Source organism: Lissotriton vulgaris, chromosome 7 (assembly GCF_964263255.1).
Source record: "Lissotriton vulgaris chromosome 7, aLisVul1.2, whole genome shotgun sequence".
NCBI lineage: Eukaryota > Metazoa > Chordata > Amphibia > Caudata > Salamandridae > Lissotriton > Lissotriton vulgaris.
This window is the reverse complement of record NC_141695.1, coordinates 835,769,456-835,790,464: the sequence shown is the minus strand read 5'-3', so window position 1 is coordinate 835,790,464 and position 21,009 is coordinate 835,769,456. Positions and strand designations below refer to the sequence as shown.

General features: G+C 44.3%; 1 protein-coding gene across 1 annotated transcript in view; it reads left to right on the top strand.

Annotated features, from left to right (window-relative positions):
• The window catches only part of PYCR1 (pyrroline-5-carboxylate reductase 1), a 108,786-nt gene that overhangs the window by 9,748 nt on the left and 78,029 nt on the right, over window positions 1-21,009 (top strand). Inside the window, exon 2 of the mRNA XM_086931178.1 lies at window positions 14,300-14,421. Coding sequence (XP_086787304.1) covers window positions 14,355-14,421 — 67 coding nt within the window. The 5' untranslated portion in view covers window positions 14,300-14,354. The remainder of the gene's footprint in view (window positions 1-14,299; window positions 14,422-21,009) is intronic.

Genomic DNA, 21,009 nt, shown 5'->3' with positions numbered 1-21,009 from the left:
ACCATGTCGACCACCCCCATGTCCACCACCAAGTCCACCACTACCATGTCCTCCACACCCACCACCACCAAGTCCACTACCAAGTCCACCACCACGTCCACCACCACCACCACCACATCCACCACTACTACATCCACCACCATGTCCACCACCCACCACTACCACCACCACCACATCCACCACCACATCCACCACCACGTCCATGAAGACCACTTCCACCACCACATCCAACACCACCACGTCCATCACCACCATGTCCACAACTACCACGTCCACCACATCCACCACCACCATATCCACCACCACCACTTCCACCACGTCCACCACCACTACTACCACCACCATGTCCACCACGTCCACCAACACCATGTCGACCACCACCAAGTCCACCACTACCATGTCCTCCACACCCACCACGTCCACCACCACCATGTTTACAATCACCACATCGACCACCACCGCATCCACCACCACCACGTCCTCCACCACCACCATGTCCACCAACCCCACGTCCACCACCCACCACCACCACATCCACCACCACGAGGCCACCCCACTCTATCTATCTGTCGTCCTCACTCTATCTATCTGTCGCCATCACTCTATCTATGTCCCCATCACTCTATCTATCTGTTGCCCTCACTCTATCTATCTGTCGCCCTCACTCTATCTATCTATCGCCTTCACTTTATCTATCTGTCGCCCTCACTCTATCTATCGCCCTCACTCCATCTATCTATCGCCCCTCACTCTATCTATCGCCCTCTATCTATCTATCACCCTCACTCTATCGCCCTCACTCTATTTATCTATCGCCCTCACTCTATTTATCTATCGCCCTCACTCTATTTATCTATCGCCCTCACTCTATTTATCTGTCGCCCTCACTCTATCTATCTGTCGCCCTCACTCTATCTATCTGTCGCCCTCACTCTGTTGCCCTCACTCTAACTATCGCCCTCACTCTATTTATCTATATATCTATCTATCGCCCTCACTCTATTTATCTATATATCTATCTATCGCCCTCACTCTATCTATCGCCCTCACTCTATCTATCGCCCTCACTCTATCTATCCATCTATCGCTATCACTCTTATCTATCTATCTATCGCTCTCACTCTTATCTATCTATCTATCTATCGCCCTCACTCTTATCCATCTATCGCCCTCACTCTTATCTATCGCCCTCACTCTAATCTATCGCCCTCACTCTTATCTATCGCCCTCACTCTTATCTATCGCCCTCACTCTTATCTATCGCCCTCACTCTTATCTATCGCCCTCACTCTTATCTATCGCCCTCACTCTTATCTATCGCCCTCACTCTTATCTATCGCCCTCACTCTTATCTATCCCCCTCACTCTTATCTATCTATTGCCCTCACTCTTATCTATCTATCGCCCTCACTCTTATCTATCTATCGCCCTCACTCTTATCTATCTATCTATCGCCCTCACTCTTATCTATCACCCTCACTCTATCGCCCTCACTCTATCTATCGCCCTCCCTCCCTCTATCTCCCTCACTCCCTCTATCGCCTTCACTCTATCTATCGCACTCTCTCTATCGCATCACCACAGCATCACTCAGCACCACTCTGGGGCACCACAACATCACTATGCGCTACCACAGCATCATCCATCTATCGCCCTCACTCTATCAATCTATCTCCTTCACTCTATCTATCTATCGCCCTCACTCTCTGTCTATCCCCCTCCCTCCCTCTATCTATCGCCCTCACTCTTTCGCCCTCACTCTATTTATCTATCGCCCTCACTCTATTTATCTATCGCCCTCACTCTATTTATCTATCGCCCTCACTCTATTTATCTATCGCCCTCACTCTATTTATCTATCGCCCTCCCTCTATATATTGCCCTCCCTCTATCTATCGCCCTCACTTTATCTATCGCACTCTCTCTATCGCATCACCACAGCATCACTCAGCACCACTCAGGGGCATCATAACATCACTATGCTCTACCACAGCATCATCCATCTATCGCCCTCACTCTATCTATCTATCGCCCTCTATCTATCCATCGCCCTCACTCTATCCATCTATCTATCGCCCCTCACTCTATCTATCGCCCTCTATCTATCTAGCTATCTATCACCCTCACTCTATCGGCCTCACTCTATCTAGCTATCACACTCTATCTATCGCCATCATTCTATCTATCCATCTATCGCCCTCACTCTATCTATCTCCCTCACTCTATCTATCGCCCTCACTTTATCTATCCATCTATCGTCCTCACTCTATCTATCTATCTATCTATCTATCGCCCCTCACTCTATCTCCCTCACTCTATCTATCTAACGCCCTCACTATATATATCAGCCTCACTCTTTCTATTGCCCTAATTCTATTTATCTATCACCCTCACTCTATCTATGTATCGCCCTCACTCTATTTATCTATCGCCCTCACTCTATTTATCTATCGCCCTCACTCTATCTATGTATCGCCCTCACTCTATTTATCTATCGCCCTCACTCTATTTATCTATCGCCCTCACTCTATCTATCTATCGCCCTCTGTCTATCTATCTATCGCCCTCTGTCTATCTATCTATCACCCTCACTCTATCGCCCTCACTCTATCTATCGCCCTCACTCTATCTATCGCCCTCACTCTATCTATCGCCCTCACTCTATCTATCGCCCCTCACTCTATCTATCTATCGCCCTCACTCTATCTATCATCTATCGCCCCTCACTCTATCGCCGTCTATCTATCTGTCGCCCTCACTCTATCTATCGCCCTCACTCTATCTATCGCCCTCACTCTATCTATCGCCCTCACTCTATCTATCGCCCTCACTCTATCTATCGCCCTCACTCTATCTATCGCCCTCACTCTATCTATCGCCCCTCACTCTATCTATCGCCCCTCACTCTATCTATCTAACGCCCTCACTCTATCTATCATCTATCGCCCCTCACTCTATCGCCGTCTATCTATCTGTCGCCCTCACTCTATCTATCGCCCTCACTCTATCGCCCTCACTCTATCTATCGCCCTCACTCTATCTATCTATCTCCCTCACTCTATCAATCTATCTCCCTCTCTCTATCAATCTTTCTCCTTCACTCTATCTATCTATCGCCCTCCCTCTATCTATTGCCCTCATTCTATCTATCTATCGACCTCACTCTATCTATCTATCGCCCTCACTCTATCAATCTATCTCCTTCACTCTATCGCCCTCCCTCTATCGCCCTCCTTCTATCTATTGCCCTCACTCTATCTATTGCCCTCACTCTATCTATTGCCCTCACTCTATCTATTGCCCTCACTCTATCTATTGCCCTCACTCTATCTATTGCCCTCACTCTATCTATTGCCCTCACTCTATCTATCGCCCTCACTCTATCTATGGCCCTCATTCTATCTATCTATCGCCCTCACTCTATCTATCTATCTCCCTCACTCTATCAATCTATCTCCTTCACTCTATCTATCGCCCTCCCTCTATCTATCGCCCTCCCTCTATCTATCGCCCTCCCTCTATCTATCGCCCTCACTTTATCTATCGCCCTCACTCTATCTATCGCCTTACCTCTATCTATCTATCACCCTCCCTCTATCTATCTCCCTCCCTCCCTCTATCGCCCTCCCTCTATCACCCTCCCTCTATCTATCGCCCTCACTTTATCTATCGCCCTCACTCTATCTATCGCCTTACCTCTATCTATCTATCACCCTCCCTCTATCTATCTCCCTCCCTCCCTCTATCGCCCTCCCTCTATCACCCTCCCTCTATCTATCGCCCTCACTCTATCTATCTATAGCCTTCTATCTATCTATCGCCCTCACTCTATCAATCTATCTCCTTCACTCTATCTATCTATCGCCCTCACTCTTTCTCCCTCACTCTATCTATCTATCGCACTCTTTCTATCGCATCACCACAGCATCACTCAGCACCACTCAGGGGCACCACAACATCATTATGCGCTACCACAGCATCATCCATCTATCGCCCTCACTCTATCTATCTATCGCCTTCTATCTATCGCCCTCACTCTATCTATCTATCGCCCTCACTCTATCTATCTATCGCCCTCACTCTATCTATTTATCGCCCTCACTCTATATATCGCCCTCACTCTATCTATTGCCCTAACTCTATTTATCTATTGCCCTCACTCTATCTATGTATCCCCCTCACTCTATCTATCTATCGCCCTCACTCTATCTATCTATCGCCCTCACTCTATCTATCTATCGCCCTCACTCTATCTATCTATCGCCCTCACTCTATCTATCGCCCTCACTCTATCTATCTATCGCCCTCACTCTATCTATCTATCGCCCTCCCTCTATCTATCACCTTACCTCTATCATCGCCCTCCCTCTATCTATCTCCCTCCCTCCCACTATCGCCCTCCCTCTATCTATCTCCCTCCCTCCCCATCACTCTATCTATCGCACTCTCTCTATCGCATCACCACAGCATCACTCAGCACCACTCAGGGGCACCACAACATCACTATGCGCTACCACAGCATCATCCATCTATCGCCCTCACTCTCTATCTATCTATCTATCTATCTATCTATCTATCTATCTATCTATCTATCGCCCTCACTCTATCTATCGCCCTCACTCTATCTATCTATCTCCCTCACTCTATCTATCTATCGCCCTCACTCTATCTATCCATCTATCGCTATCACTCTTATCTATCTATCTATCGCTCTCACTCTTATCTATCTATCTATCTATCGCCCTCACTCTTATCCATCTATCGCCCTCACTCTTATCTATCGCCCTCACTCTAATCTATCGCCCTCACTCTTATCTATCGCCCTCACTCTTATCTATCGCCCTCACTCTTATCTATCGCCCTCACTCTTATCTATCGCCCTCACTCTTATCTATCTATTGCCCTCACTCTTATCTATCTATCGCCCTCACTCTTATCTATCTATCGCCCTCACTCTTATCTATCTATCGCCCTCACTCTTATCTATCACCCTCACTCTATCGCCCTCACTCTATCTATCGCCCTCCCTCCCTCTATCTCCCTCACTCCCTCTATCGCCTTCACTCTATCTATCGCACTCTCTCTATCGCATCACCACAGCATCACTCAGCACCACTCTGGGGCACCACAACATCACTATGCGCTACCACAGCATCATCCATCTATCGCCCTCACTCTATCAATCTATCTCCTTCACTCTATCTATCTATCGCCCTCACTCTCTGTCTATCCCCCTCCCTCCCTCTATCTATCGCCCTCACTCTTTCGCCCTCACTCTATTTATCTATCGCCCTCACTCTATTTATCTATCGCCCTCACTCTATTTATCTATCGCCCTCACTCTATTTATCTATCGCCCTCCCTCTATATATTGCCCTCCCTCTATCTATCGCCCTCACTTTATCTATCGCACTCTCTCTATCGCATCACCACAGCATCACTCAGCACCACTCAGGGGCATCATAACATCACTATGCTCTACCACAGCATCATCCATCTATCGCCCTCACTCTATCTATCTATCGCCCTCTATCTATCCATCGCCCTCACTCTATCCATCTATCTATCGCCCCTCACTCTATCTATCGCCCTCTATCTATCTAGCTATCTATCACCCTCACTCTATCGGCCTCACTCTATCTAGCTATCACACTCTATCTATCGCCATCATTCTATCTATCCATCTATCGCCCTCACTCTATCTATCTCCCTCACTCTATCTATCGCCCTCACTTTATCTATCCATCTATCGTCCTCACTCTATCTATCTATCTATCTATCTATCTATCTATCGCCCCTCACTCTATCTCCCTCACTCTATCTATCGCCCTCACTATATATATCAGCCTCACTCTTTCTATTGCCCTAATTCTATTTATCTATCGCCCTCACTCTATCTATGTATCGCCCTCACTCTATTTATCTATCGCCCTCACTCTATTTATCTATCGCCCTCACTCTATCTATGTATCGCCCTCACTCTATTTATCTATCGCCCTCACTCTATTTATCTATCGCCCTCACTCTATCTATCTATCGCCCTCTGTCTATCTATCTATCGCCCTCTGTCTATCTATCTATCACCCTCACTCTATCGCCCTCACTCTATCTATCGCCCTCACTCTATCTATCGCCCTCACTCTATCTATCGCCCTCACTCTATCTATCGCCCTCACTCTATCTATCGCCCCTCACTCTATCTATCTATCGCCCCTCACTCTATCGCCGTCTATCTATCTGTCGCCCTCACTCTATCTATCGCCCTCACTCTATCGCCCTCACTCTATCTATCGCCCTCACTCTATCTATCGCCCTCACTCTATCTATCGCCCTCACTCTATCTATCGCCCTCACTCTATCTATCGCCCTCACTCTATCTATCGCCCCTCACTCTATCTATCGCCCCTCACTCTATCTATCTAACGCCCTCACTCTATCTATCATCTATCGCCCCTCACTCTATCGCCGTCTATCTATCTGTCGCCCTCACTCTATCTATCGCCCTCACTCTATCTATCGCCCTCACTCTATCTATTGCCCTCACTCTATCTATCTATCTCCCTCACTCTATCAATCTATCTCCCTCTCTCTATCAATCTATCTCCTTCACTCTATCTATCTATCGCCCTCCCTCTATCTATTGCCCTCATTCTATCTATCTATCGACCTCACTCTATCTATCTATCGCCCTCACTCTATCAATCTATCTCCTTCACTCTATCGCCCTCCCTCTATCGCCCTCCTTCTATCTATTGCCCTCACTCTATCTATTGCCCTCACTCTATCTATTGCCCTCATTCTATCTATCTATCGACCTCACTCTATCTATCTATCGCCCTCACTCTATCAATCTATCTCCTTCACTCTATCGCCCTCCCTCTATCGCCCTCCTTCTATCTATTGCCCTCACTCTATCTATTGCCCTCACTCTATCTATTGCCCTCACTCTATCTATTGCCCTCACTCTATCTATTGCCCTCACTCTATCTATTGCCCTCACTCTATCTATTGCCCTCACTCTATCTATCGCCCTCACTCTATCTATGGCCCTCATTCTATCTATCTATCGCCCTCACTCTATCTATCTATCTCCCTCACTCTATCAATCTATCTCCTTCACTCTATCTATCGCCCTCCCTCTATCTATCGCCCTCCCTCTATCTATCGCCCTCCCTCTATCTATCGCCCTCACTTTATCTATCGCCCTCACTCTATCTATCGCCTTACCTCTATCTATCTCCCTCCCTCCCTCTATCGCCCTCCCTCTATCACCCTCCCTCTATCTATCGCCCTCACTCTATCTATCTATAGCCTTCTATCTATCTATCGCCCTCACTCTATCAATCTATCTCCTTCACTCTATCTATCTATCGCCCTCACTCTTTCTCCCTCACTCTATCTATCTATCGCACTCTTTCTATCGCATCACCACAGCATCACTCAGCACCACTCAGGGGCACCACAACATCATTATGCGCTACCACAGCATCATCCATCTATCGCCCTCACTCTATCTATCTATCGCCTTCTATCTATCGCCCTCACTCTATCTATCTATCGCCCTCACTCTATCTATCTATCGCCCTCACTCTATCTATTTATCGCCCTCACTCTATATATCGCCCTCACTCTATCTATTGCCCTAACTCTATTTATCTATTGCCCTCACTCTATCTATGTATCCCCCTCACTCTATTTATCTATCGCCCTCACTCTATCTATCGCCCTCACTCTATCTATCTATCGCCCTCACTCTATCTATCTATCGCCCTCACTCTATCTATCGCCCTCACTCTATCTATCTATCGCCCTCACTCTATCTATCTATCGCCCTCCCTCTATCTATCACCTTACCTCTATCATCGCCCTCCCTCTATCTATCTCCCTCCCTCCCACTATCGCCCTCCCTCTATCTATCTCCCTCCCTCCCCATCACTCTATCTATCTATCGCACTCTCTCTATCGCATCACCACAGCATCACTCAGCACCACTCAGGGGCACCACAACATCACTATGCGCTACCACAGCATCATCCATCTATCGCCCTCACTCTATCTATCTATCTATCTATCTATCTATCTATCTATCTATCTATCGCCCTCACTCTATCTATCGCCCTCACTCTATCTATCTATCTCCCTCACTCTATCTATCTATCGCCCTCACTCTATCTATCCATCTATCGCCCTCACTCTATCTATCCATCTATCGCCCTCACTCTATCGCCCTCACTCTATCTATCTATCGCCTCACTCTATCTATCTATCTCCCTCACTCTATCTATCGCCCTTACTCTATCTATCTATCTATCGCCCTCACTCTATCTATCGCCCTCACTCTATCTATCGCCCTCACTCTATCTATCGCCCTCACTCTATCTATCGCCCTCACTCTATCTATCGCCCTCACTCTATCTATCGCCCTCACTCTATCTATCGCCCTCACTCTATCTATCGCCCTCACTCTATCTATCGCCCTCATTCTATCTATCGCCCTCATTCTATCTATCGCCCTCACTCTATCTATCGCCCTCACTCTATCAATCTATCTCCCTCTCTCTATCAATCTCTCCTTCACTCTATCTATATCCTTCACTCTATCTATCGCCCTCCCTCTATCTATCGCACTCACTCTATCGCATCACCACAGCACCACTCAGGGGCACCACAACATCACTATGAGCTACTACAGCATCACTGAACGCCACAGCATCACTCGTCGCCACCACAACATCACTCCGCGCCACCACAGCATTAATCTGTGCAACCATTCAACAACAACTGGTTCAAATATGTTCTCTCAATATTTCAAGCTTTATTACAAATGTCACAAAAAGATGTTAATATTTCACTTCTGTTCTTGGATTTTTGTCACAATAAAATACACTGAACATAATCTTCACATGTTATTCACAAAAGTTTAAGCTATTGCAATTATAAATTACAATAGCTTTTAAATATTAATTATTAAAACATTTTTAAAGCCATTGTTATTTGTAATATCAATACATCTAAGTCACGTAAATACAACACATATTGCATTACAAATGCTAGAGGTGTCACATTTGCGAAAGGTAAAACTATTGGCATTGTAAATGACAAAGCTATTAATTTCGCTATTTTCAAAACCAACACATAAATACAAAATTTGTCATTTACAATACCAATAGCTAAAACTTTCCTAATGCGAGACCTAGTGCATTGCAAATGCTTATTTAGTCTTTCATCTAGAATCTCAGTTTTTGGTACCATCTTTATTTTTTTCTTTGTCCGGTACTTGCATATTTCTCTCTTACTCCTTTGCTACTTGCAATACATACAATGAGGTTGCACTTCTTGCCATTTTCCGTACAAAAAATGTAGCCCTTCTAATCTTACGAACTGTCTGAAGATGAAGAGGAAAAGGACATTCTGCACCTTAATTTCCATTGAGCAAATCAATCAACTCAGCTTTCCAATTCATGTTATTTTACACATAAAGCATCAGGTTAATGCAAACGCTTCTTGCATTCACTTGCAAATCAATTGTGTACAAAATCATCCTACAGATTGTTTTAATGATGTTAAGCAGTACTGTGTTTTGCCCCATTAATGTCCTGTTTTGAAGGCAGATTTTATAACATTAACACATTAATTTGTCGAAAAATACAACAAACCATGCATCATGAGTTTGATTCCAAAGTGCCAGTGATGCCGGCAACAGAATTTCATTTGGATCTCAAACTGCTTCGATTTGGTTTAGAATTAATACTCTTTGTGTCTGATTTCCATTCGGGAATGGAAGAAACCTGATTATTTTCATGACTCCTCCTACCTTTTTTTTAACCAGGTGGTCACAAATGGTTTATCACATTCCTCTTGTGATGAATTTAGTTTGCCCAGAGGTGGAACCCCACTTCACGTACATCGTCGTCACCATGGCATACGGATTGCCTCAGACAACTGAGGATGTTCAACTATTTAAATTGTTACCTGTTGCAGTCTTGCGTTTAGATTTTCAAGCCCCTCTCCCCTTCTATCAGTGTATGAAGGAGAGGACAAGCCTATCAACAGGCCCAACTCCATTGGCCGGCAGCCATGTGGCTCAGCAGCCCGGGCCAGCCCTGCAAACATACCCAACGCCCGTTGGCGACTGGAGACGAGCCCTGCTCTCCCACAAGGAATTTAGCCGGTCCGGCATAGGGAGCAGTGACCTGCAAAGCCTGTGCAGCCCACCAAGGTGTGCTCTCCGCATGTGCAGTGCCCAAGTTATGGTGGATGTGAGCCCCACTCATAACAGGATAAGGCCGCACGAGGCTGGTCCCACGAAACGTGGCTGTCGGCGGCCCATTGATCGGATGACGTCATGGAATTGGGGGACCAGTGCAATCTGGTAACCCCCTGAGCGGGGACTCCCAGGGGCACAGACTGTGAATCTCTGGTGGACTGGGGATTTGAGAGCTGAATCCCCCACAGGTGCACGCTCCAGGAGTAGAGCACTGCTATTGGGAGAAGTGAGGCTCAGGGGGGGGGGTCCATAGACCTTGGAGCGCACCTGGTTGGAGGGAAGGGGACATCCACTCACATCTGAAGGTACATCACAAGTCGAACCAGAAAAAGGTTCCACTGTTGTGATCTCCCTCAAGGGGCAAAGAAGGACTCCTCAAGATCCCCCTTCATGATGTCCTCAAATGAAAGATCTCTAGAGCCTCTTCCATAAAGGACATTAACTAGAAATCGGGCTCCCCACAATCATCGAGGTTGGGGCATATTCGACATCCAAGCCAAACATTGGCCCGGACACCCAGGGGCCGACCACCAAAGAGGAATTTCAAACACTATTGGTGGAGTGCCGAAAGGACATTGTTTCTCTCAGGCAAGACTTCAGCAGAGCCCTAACCGGCCTTGACCAATTCCAGCACCACACAGAGTCGTATTTAGACTATGTGGAGGCAGCCGTAACAGACCAAGTTCAAGAACTCAACGAACGCACATCACGGTTAGAAGCGTAAGAACGGTGACAAAGCTTGCTGCAGGACAAGCTCAACAACTTGAACAATTGCTTGCGCCACAATAACATCTGAATTTGTGGTATAGCAGCATCAGTCTTTGCTGCGGTCCTGAAGGAAGGGCACCTGCTCCAGCTCCCAAATGATGCACCGATCCTTCTTGACCATACTCCTAGAGTATATTCTGCCTGCCAGCAGCAGAACTCAGCCTCCAGCATGCTCACTCGAGTCCACTACTATCAAACAAAGGAGAAAATATTAAAGGCTGCATACCAGCACAAATCTTTAACCTTCAGGCGCGACGCCTCTTCCACGACTTGTTGGCTACAATGCTGGTGAGGTGCAAGGAATTATGAGAAATCATTCAGCATCTTCAAAAAGAAAAGATACCTTATAGCTGGGGTTCCCATTCCTGCCATGTGGCGAGGACTCTGCAGGAGGCGCAAGAGATCCTGGGGCTCCCCACCCTATTGCCATCATCCTAGGACCAGGGCCAAGTTTCCACAAATCTGATGGACCAAGGAGGGGGTGTCGCTTCCAATCTTCTTGCCTAAGAAGGAAGGCTGCCCAAAAGCAACGCCACCAAAAAGACAAGGAGTACTGCCCATCATCCTCAGGAAAAAATAATTTGTCGTGAGGTAGGGATACTGGAGTCTTTTGATACCAAGAACATTGCTTGAACACACATGGGCGACGCGCCATGCTGGCAACCTTTTTCCAAGTATTCCACGAATAGGGGGAAGAACTTTTGACACCAACTGTGTAGCTAGCCCTATTTTCCTTGATGGTCATTATGTTAACTTCAATTTTACAGTTTTATATGTTGTACCCGCAGTCTACAGCCCCACCTGAGGCCCTAATTTGTTCTATCCCTTTTCCACAGGTTTCCCAATCGTATCCTTCTCAGTTGACCTGATTCGCTTCATAAGAATGGCTAAACGCTTCTTATACTCTATCGAGACATATGACCACCACTGAAACTGTCCCACACGGGCCTTGCCCCCGCAAGCATCCAATGTTGGCCGCCATCACCACTAAACTCAGCCCAGACTAGTGGTAATCTCTCCACGATAGTCACCTCAATAACAACATCATGACATCCTTGTCAATTGTGTCACTGACAAAGATGGAATAAACTCCCCAATAAAGCTCAGGGCATTGCACCAATTGCTCAAAGTTAAAGAGGCTGACCTGGCGCTATTATAAGAAACCCCTCCATTAAGGACGAACTTCGGATGTCTGCAATCCTATTGGTATTACACAAAATTCCATTTAGTCTACACACTAAAAACCAGTTGGGGTAGCCATACTCATTCGATGTGATCTCACCTTCCAGGTCGAAAACACCTATATGGACCGCGTTGAACGCTGATGAGCATTTGGGATCTTTCAAGTCGATCTGGCACGCTATTATTTCCTAATATGATCCAAATAAAGACATAGAGAATTTTTATAGAAATCTTGTCCCTAGAATTGCTCACATCCTCACTGGCAAAATGTTGATAGGAGGCGATAACAATACCACACTTGATCCTCTATAAGACCGATCCGACACTAGGCATGTAGACACTCAAACACCACACTCACTACTTCAGGATATCACTGAACTTAGCTTTTTAGCCAATGGTGCTACCACCATCCTGTTGAGAAAGATTTCACATTTTACTCACACGTACACAAAACCTACTGCTGTATCGATTACTTCTTAACATCTCAATCTTATATTCCCAACCTGGTGTTCTCGTCTACCGATAACAAGTCTCTGTCCGATCAGTCACCCATCTGGCTTAGGATAAACACCCTTACACAATGGAAACCTTTCCGAAGACCCTGTATAATAAATGAAATAGCCTTGCGATTCCCAAATTTCAGGGACCGCAATAAGGACACAATAAAAAATAACTTTGCAGAAAATTACCCAGGGGAGATTAGCCTCTCTACCATGTGGGATGTGCTAGCAGATTTGGAACAGCAGGTCTATCAAGCTGAACAGAGGCATAAGCAAGGGGAATTCACCAGAACTCTGATAGAATTGCATAAACTTAGGGGTGAATTGAACCACCTTCAAATGAATGAGACAAGAAAGAAGCTCCTATATGTATCAAATCTATTACGAAAAAGGCAGACAGTCTACTGGCCTACAAACTCCTACAGGTCATTACTCGAAACCACATATAAGCAAAATATGAAGATGGTCGTACGGTCACTGAGACCGCAGAAATTCAAACTATCTTTCCTTGCTATTACTCAACATTATACCACATACAGGAGCTAGATCCCAAAACAAATAGCTTGGAGATTTTCATCCCCTAGACAACGCAGACAATCTACAGTCCCGAAAGATGATATCTTGGCAGACTATGTACGCAAACAATAAATCCCCGGACCTCACGGCTTTACTGTCACCTTTTATAAAGGATACGCCTCACTTTTACCAACACTCCTCGCAAAAGTATTGAAATATTTTCTGGTGACGGGGAGGGTAATGCATACGATGATGGGATCCCACCTTCTCCTTCCTAAAACCAAGTAAAGACCCATTGGCCTGCACATTGTGTAGACCGATAGCCCTCCTTAATTGGGATGTGAAAATATGTGCCCTATATTGGGACAACACTTTTATCATATTTGGCTCCACCTAGTTTCTCCTCATCAGGCATGCTTCATTAAAAATCGTCAGGCCAACGAAAACAAGCCAGAGATGTCCCTTAACCAGTGCCTAATTTGAGCTGGACTTTTCCGGTGCTCCGCACCAGCACTTAATTGTCAACACCGGGGGACGGGGGGGCGGGACCACAGTGGTCATGCCTCGGATATTGCATAGCTCAGGCATCTGTAAGGTGTCTCACCCAGTTAATGACCATCAAGAAGACAATGAAGTCCGCTGACCCCAACCTGTACTGTTCCCCACATACATGCATGACTTAGCCACTGTGTAATTATGTCATGGTAAGAATGTATATCTAACAATGTCATTGTCTTGAAGATATCCATGTAACCGATGAGTGTGACAGAGTGCTCATTCTTCTGCGCACCTTGCAAACCATTGTAAACCCCAAAAGTAAAGTTGTTAAAAAAAAATAAGACACCATTTGGGCAAAACAGTACCCAGCTCAAAATCCTTGAGGCAAAAGGCATCAGGAGATATGGCTAACGTGACAGTGTCAGGACCCATGATCTTGGAAAACAGGAAGGCTATAATTCAAATGTGAATAATGAGTAGAGAACACACCCTTTTTGTGTTGACCATTACGATCACCTGATGAGCAAAAGATACCCTGATTCACATATTGCTTTTTTCCCCTTTGCAGTGCTGGTTGTCCCTCCCATTCAACCTGTTGCACCTGGTCGTAGCACGTGGTAACCATGAGTGTCGGCTTCATTGGAGCGGGCCAGCTGACCTATGCCCTGGTGAGGGGTTTCACTGCTGCAGGTATTTGTGTTTCTTATTAAGGGATTTGTAGAGCACCAGTAACACCCAACGATTTACAAGCTCTGTTCATCAATCACTAAAGAATTTTTGTAATTTTTGCATTGGGGGATTTAGAATAATTGAACATTTAAGATTCAGCAGGGCATCAGCTTTACTGGGACAAAGTCTCCTCAGTGGTCATAAAAGAGTAACACAAGGCCTCATAGTTGGAGCCAGGCCTGCAGACTTGCTTTACATTTCTTCCTATAGTTCTAATACCAGCTAATAAATACATTGTACAGAGTTGAACTTACAAATACTGCCAGTAACACTGATTTAAATATCAAGATACTTGAGCATTAGTGCTTCTTACAGGTGATGGATTTATGTACTGGAGTCTAAAGTAATGTATTGCAATGCAAGCTGCTCATATTGTTACCCATCCATCTGTCAGTAAGGAGCACACTGCTTTCACATTTTTCCATGTAAGTTTTACTTGTCACACAACACAGTTCATATGTCCACCTATTACACTGTATGCCTCAAACGGTTTTATGTGAATTAATTGAAAAACAATTTAATGGAATACCATTACTAAGAAGCCATTTCATCTAAACTGTTTATTGGAACTTTTCAGAGTGAATGGCATTTAACCTTTCATACAATGTCTGTTTCGTTGAAATTGTCTTTTGAATGCTTATTTTTTAATTGTAAATGTAATGGTTGTAGGGCTTACTTTCAGAAACAGTTTGATCGGAGATATTTATTTCAGTGCTTTACTTCAGGGGACATTATTTCATATTTATATCTTTTACATTGTATAACAGTTACTCTGGATGCTTTAATTCTCTACCCCATCACCGCCCCTAAACACCATCAATCCCTGCCCCCTAAAACCCCTCACCATACTTAAACTACACTCATCCCTAAACCCTAAATAAATGCTCTTTCTACCTTAGAAATCCACCATCCCTGAACCATAAAATCACTTACTATCCCAACTCCATCCATTCCTGAACCCTAAAACCCCGTTCTACGCCTAAACTGCACCCATTAAATACCCCTTAAAACACCTCTGCAACCCAAACTCCAACCATTTCTGAACCCTAAGAAACCCTCAACCCCCTTATACACCACCTATTCATGACCCATTAAAACTCCCCATCATCCTAAACCATCATCCCTGAACCCTAAAAAACCTCTACATCTAATCTCTACCAATTCCTGAATCCTTAAAACCAAACACCATCCTAAACTCCACTCCATCCCCGACCATAAAAAAAATTTCACCACCTAATTCTCTAAAATGGTCACTTAATCCATGGATGATGCCTTATAGGGACTGATGATTTGTATGCGTGTGCATACTATTGTGACTTGAATCGTGTAACAAAAACCATTGCCCACGCCCACTGAAACAGATGAGTTGTTGGAAATATTAGGAGATCAAGAGTCCTTGAGCCCTTCTATTTTGACAGATGTGTGCTGGCAGAATGACCTTACCCCGGTTGGTGTTCACCACACCATTTAGATTGTGTGAATTCTGGATACTGACCTTTGGGTTAAATAATGCCCCTGCACTTCCTAGAGGGTATGAAATAGTGTCCCAGCTGAACTAGAGAATTCCTGTGTCACCTGACTAGATAATATAGTCTTCATTTCCAGTTGAATAAAAATCCCGTTGGTTCTTCGGGATAGTGATGCAGGCTTTGCAAAGAGCCACACGGCCCATAAATGCAAATATGTGCCACGTTGACAGATCATAGTAGTTTCCCTGTAGCGACACGTGGAGTATGGGAAGATCATACCTTTTGATGTCAAAGTCCAGTCAGTGCTGGACTGGGGAGTCCCATTACCTGAATTCCGATGAGAGCCTTTCTGGTCTCAAATGGCCTCACTGGTTATCCCAAAAATGCCTTTGAATAACTGTGGGACTATATTTACTCGATTAACATGGAGGAAGTAGCCGAAAAAGTGTGATTGAACTGCTTAGTTTCAGTCTGCTTTAACTGACTTAAGGAGCTCCACAGCAAATTACCTGTACTTTGGAGCCCTGTCTATAATCAGTCATATAGTATTGTGGATGCCTCAAATAAGGTGATTTGCCCTATTCTGTCACATCTCAGTGACAATGTAAGAGTGCATCCAGTGTTTTTAGTCTTGTCTGCTGCTCTGCTACCCAGATAACACAAGCATGGGCAAAGCAAATTGGTCTCAGCAATCAGCGAGCTAATGGTGCTGCCAATGCCAATGTCTTTTAGCCATGTTGAATAGCAGCCCAGCTGCTGTTCAGTATGGCGGAATGTCATATAAAAAAGCGATATTACCCACCCTGTGGTGCATTCTGAACTCACATATTCGAAAGCGCTTTCATGCGCAATAATGAAGAAAAACGTTTTGGTGAAGTGAAATATTTGGTCAAGAGCACACCGTGCTGTACTTGGAGATCACATATTTTAAAGTGTTTTTATGAGTGATAATGAAGTAAAACATTCAAGAACCTTTTCCTCGTGGTGTAGAAATTGGCAACTATGACCTCATCTCCATGAAGAAAAAACTCCCTTTGAAATCGTGCCCTTCTGCAGGAATTATATGAACAGACATAAAGAGCATTTTAAACAGAGTTGGACTTAGCAAGTGAAATCCTAAAGCCTTTCAACTGAAACAGCTGACAGGACGCAACCTGTAATTTTATTGTGTCCCTCTGCTTGCCTTAAAGATTCACCTAGCATTGGGATTTTCTGATTTGCACCCTTTCCAATCACTCTGCTGACAATATTGCACATCCAAAGAAAAAGTGGAAGCCAGCTTTCGGACTACACAGCTCTCCCATTGCCTTTCTAAAAAGATACCACATATTCTGTTAATGCAACCTACACTGCACATACACCCACAACTCCTAGTAAATACAAGATTCACCAGGAGAAACTGATCAGCCTTTACTGTGACAACTTGTCTCATCACTGAGGGATATTGCGGAAAAGACTGATACCGCTAGAATTGATTTCCATCTGCCACCAATCTACATCCCATTCAAGAACTGGTAAAAAAGTATGATGTAGGGGTCAGTCTTTTATCCATTGTAGCTATTCTTTGGGCACATTAGCCTCCCTCTTCCATATTGGTGGTGGAGACAGTCAGCACAACTTACATTCTCTAGAGTGTCGGTTTCGAACTCTACGTTGTTCAACATGAACAGGTTGTGGTCATACTACTCGGTGCTGAGAATGTCTAAATCCCTGAAGCCAGTGGCTAGGACCAGTAGGAGTCCCTCCAGCTCAACCCTCTCTTCTCCCTGTTTCATACTGCGTGGGATGACCTTTGAAATGATAGGCAGCCCTGTAATTCAGTACTGTTTTTCCCTCCAGTACCCTCAACCTTATGATGAATGCTAGCATCCTTGTGAAAATGCTTTATTTCCTATATGACTTCTGAAGAAGAAATCTTAGCTTGCAGTGAGGATATGGACCCCACTTTCAAGACCCTCACAGCCAGTAATAGGCTGTACCAAGGGTCCCAGTTGACCTACGTTACGATGAAGGAGAGGAGGTGGCCTACTCTCACTGCAGAGGAATTGCCCCTATTGTGTAGGAGAAAACGAGTGGCCCTGCTGATAAGGATATGCCATGAAGACTTGCTTAAAGAGAAAGCTTACTCAAGAAAATGGGGCAGTCTTTTATCTGGTTCGGTGCAATCAAAAGACAAGAATACTAATAATTAAAAGAGAGGCCTACATAGGAGCGACCACCGGATGATGCTCACTTGTAAATCTGCTTGGTGCAATCTTAACTTGGTGCCCCAGTGGTGTGCAAGCATGGATTGGAAGTGGCAGGATTATATCCTGAACCTCCACTCCATGGAGTCCCGGCGGAGCAGAAGTCTTTAGCTGTCATGCACTCATGGTACGCTTTATCTATAATGTATCCCACAGGATCTTTAGGGTAACCCCTTATTACATTTTACCTAAGCATCATCGGGTTTCACTTCTTTAGTTCAGATTGCAGAGGTGCTAAATTGTGTCCTGACATTTGATTTAAGATTAGGTTTGTTGCAAATACCCATCACCCCATATCAAACTTAACGGAAGTGGGTTTTGTCATTCCTTGACACAATAGACTTGGTGGTTTGACCGGGAACTCTGCATGTTATTCACTGTTATTCATATCACGCGTGAAGCCAGGTTTGTTAAGACTTGTTTATTTCATGTGAACTGCACAGATGTTGGAAGCTCCTTCGTGTTGAGTGAAATGCTGTGAATAAGCGACTATTGCGTTAAACATATGGCAGTACTACCAGAATTTTCCTTAGATAAGTGTAGCACTCAGAGGAGGGAAAGCCATAACATTGGGTTCATGTCTCATCTCAGTAAGGTTCCAGTACCTTCTAATTGACTTTAATAAGCCTAATGTTTACTTTACTATTAATCTATTTTTTAAATAAAAATATTCATGTTTTCCAAAGTGAGGGCCTGATTTAGACCGTGGAGGATGTGCTTTACTTTGTCAGGGCAACATAGTAAAAGTCTATGTCACCCTAGACGAAATACCTGTCCTCTGAATCTAGAGATGTCCTCCGGCCCAGCAGACATCTCTTACATTGGCAGGCTCCACTGTCACTGTAGTTCCTGTCAATGTAGTAAACGTTTGATGGATGCCTCCTTCAACATGACAGTACCAAGCATCAACCTTTTAACCAGTTTTTTTTATTTTCAAAGATGAATACTCCAAAGTAGGCTTTTGTTATTGGAAAGGGAAACAAAACTAATGACCCCACACCTTGGGAGGTGTCTTCCATGGTGCAGGGGTACTTTAGCAGTTGTCACTGTCCCTTACAGCCCTTAAACTGCACATCTGCCCTTCCAACCTAAATTGAGCAAGCTATAACCATGGCAATCCGACAGGGTATGCGCTGTCGGAGGTGTATGTCAGCGACAGGGCCGTCTCCATCTATAACATACTGAAGTACTTCAGTTTGGTGAAGAGGGTACTCTGTCTCCACTAAAATGTAAATCCGGTCCTATGACTATCTCTCGACATTGACCTGTGTTGATTGTTTTTTTTATTGTGTCACACTGTCTCTGAGCTTCTAACCAATAGCTACTATCGAGATTTCTTGGGCTGCTCTAACTCTGCTCTATTACACTGCCTAAGAGAGCCAAACGTCATAAAAGAAAAAATAAATAAGTAAGCAATAGGAGTCTTTGGCATTTTGGAGCAATAAAAAGGCTCCCTGACACCATTGATAAACAAAATATACTCCGAACCAGGAGAAAAGACCTGTTAGATTCCAAGCAAATATCAATGGAAACTCAAATGTGAAGAGCAGAAATAAATCAGATATGGCTCCTGGGCCATCTGTAAAAGAGAATCACAAAAAGAAACCATTGTGTTTGTAAATGTTTTTAATTTTCATTCAATATTGTAGCAACTGCAATCAAGGTTTAAAGGGCGCTGCAGAGACCAATGCCAGGAAACATAACTCATGGTGTTTATATACTAATCCTTTATGTGTTCCGAAGTAGCCTGCTACTAGCCGAAAAAGCCCCTCCAACACCTCATTAAGGGTAGCAAGCTCTATATAAATGCTACTTGCCAAAAAAGCGATTCGACACCTCATATGGGGTAGTAAGCGCTACATAAATACAATATACCCAATTTGTGGGGAACCAGACACAGATAAGAATCATTGAGTAAGTGCTGTCTACTTCAATGAACATCTGTTCACTTTGCCTGGACAAATAATACCAAATGTTAATAGTATTTGTACACCATCCCCATGTTTTCCTTCTCCCTATTCTGCACGATTATCAACACAAAGCATTCCAATCCCAACACCACCACTGCAAATGAGTGTAAGACAGATCTTGCGAAAGCAAACCAATGGATTTTCATGTTGGCATCTGTCAGGTAGCAATCAAAATCAGTTTAGAGAAGCATAGTTCATAGTTTTAAACTGCCCAGTGCATGATAGTAAAAGTAGGCAGAAATGCATGCTTTTCATAGTAGTCTACTATGGTTATGGATGAGACATCAACAAGTCTGGTCAATTTATAGGCAATCAATTTGTGATGACTTGTGATTGTTATACTTTATGCCACATGTCTCTACTGTATCAGATATAATGATTCTTATTAGTTTGAAACATTGTTGACAGTCTCACCATTTGTCTATAGGCCATGAATCATGTAGCCATCAAATATATGTCTTCAAGTTATGTGACCTAGTAATGGGGCTGAAACATTGAGTCTTTTCAGGTTCATCTATCTGAATCTCTAGTTCACGTTTCAAGTTATCTGAATCTCTATATTTTTGTGGACGTAGAAACATCTGAATGTCCTTAAACATTGTCAAGCTAAACCTCACTAAATCTGTGTGCTTGCCTTTGAGATACAGTCATTCACTTTATAGGCAGTGAAGTCTGATTGATTCTCTTGTATCATCTACAGAGACTTTACAATGCATCTTTTTATCTTTTTAATAAATGAGACTCGACTCTACTCACTGCATTAGATGTCCATTGTAAGAGATTGTCATTCATTGTCAATTGCAGGGTACATCATACGTTTACTGCTTAGGGCTGCATTTCCTCATGAAGAAATTCCCTTACAGC